This window comes from Etheostoma spectabile, chromosome 11 (genome assembly GCF_008692095.1).
Source record: "Etheostoma spectabile isolate EspeVRDwgs_2016 chromosome 11, UIUC_Espe_1.0, whole genome shotgun sequence".
NCBI classification, from domain to species: Eukaryota; Metazoa; Chordata; class Actinopteri; order Perciformes; family Percidae; genus Etheostoma; species Etheostoma spectabile.
Genome location: NC_045743.1, coordinates 23,878,659 through 23,880,095, shown reverse-complemented (window position 1 = coordinate 23,880,095; position 1,437 = coordinate 23,878,659). Strand labels below are relative to the sequence as shown.

General features: G+C 37.7%; 1 protein-coding gene across 1 annotated transcript in view; it reads left to right on the top strand.

The window, feature by feature from the left end:
* Positions 1–1,437, top strand: part of LOC116698346 (fibrous sheath CABYR-binding protein) — a 12,104-nt gene that overhangs the window by 8,485 nt on the left and 2,182 nt on the right. The window contains exon 7 of the mRNA XM_032530262.1: positions 1,258–1,321. Within this exon, the coding sequence (XP_032386153.1) occupies positions 1,258–1,321 (64 nt within the window). The remainder of the gene's footprint in view (positions 1–1,257; positions 1,322–1,437) is intronic.

The following is a 1,437-nucleotide window of genomic DNA, read 5'->3' as shown; positions in this document are numbered from 1 at the left end:
CCTTCTCTTTTCCTCTGTGGACCCTGCAGTCTACCAGCAGTCATTTTCACCACCATTTCTTTGAATTTACACTAGTTGTTTGTGATGAGTGTAAGGATAAGCTGTAAAGATACCTGACATCACAAAGACACTTCTTTTTGTTCTAGCCTTGTGCAGGTTGTTCCTAATTATCCCTAAATGATCCATAATCCTAAATGATCCATTTTAGCCCATAACCAGACAATAGATTCCTTTCTTCATGTCATATTACACGTTGCCCCATGTGGCCAGTCATCTTTCACAAAGCTGTAGTTCAACTCATTGCTAATGTGTTTGTGCTCCTTTCTGCATCCATCTTGCATATGATGCATGTCCTTCACTGCACAGCATTTCAGCATGGTTTATTTCTTTCCACCTTTTTTTAAGTTTTTGTCTTTCACTTACCTCACTCACTAATGTTCTTGACACCTACTGATTTTTCCTTTTTATTCCTGTCCAAATAATAGATTCTTTCTTTGATTTAAAGAATCCTCTCTTCCTTCCTAAGATGTTCCAACATGATAGAAAGTATTTTCTTCTACCATGTTTAATGTTGTGTTTTTTATGAAGCTATTCTGGTTGATTTTCTATTAGTGTTGTATAAAAAATGAAAGATAATGTTAAAGCTCCACTTATGACGGAGCAGATTGCATCTGTCACCTTATTAATTTATGTTTTTACCTCTATCTTCTCTCCTCCTTTTCTTGCGTTCCTTACACTTTTCACACTTATTTGGGCATCTCATGGTAAAAGTAAAATGTAATCAACCTCTTCATGTGGGATCATATTGTTTAGGTGTCTTTCGTTAATGGATAATGTGTAAATGTAAACATTCTTTCACGGTAAAAGCACTTGATGAGGTCGCCCGCTGGTTGCTGTGTGTGGAGCAAGTCCAAGTTTCTTTGGATTTTTTTTTTTTGACTACTAGACTGTATTGGTAGCATTGGCAACCTAAACCTTCCAGCAGTGCTATAAATGTGTTGCCTAGCATGACCTATCACAGCAACCTTTTAACCTGTCAACTGACCTGACCTCTCACACGTTCATGTCTATCTGTCTACCGTCCCTGGTGCTGGGATGTGCATGAGGCTTACAGTTAAAATTAGATTGGTTGTTATTTATTTGTTCTAACCAAATGGGCAGATGCTATCCAAATGCATGATCCTAGTTTAGGAGTTTGTCTTTTAAAGAGAAATTTATTTGAGTTTTTTTCTTCTTTTTTTTTCTTGTGACTCTTAGCTCAAATGGACCCAATTCAGAAGCTCTTCTTTGACTCTATTCGCGAGTACTCCACAAAAAGCCAGTAAGTCTCACTACCTCCACTAAGCACGTTGGAATTTCATCCCAGTTTGGTTGTTGCTGTTACTCTGTCATTGGCTTAGCTGTGTGTTCAAACAAGCACAGGTTTAGTGTGCAATG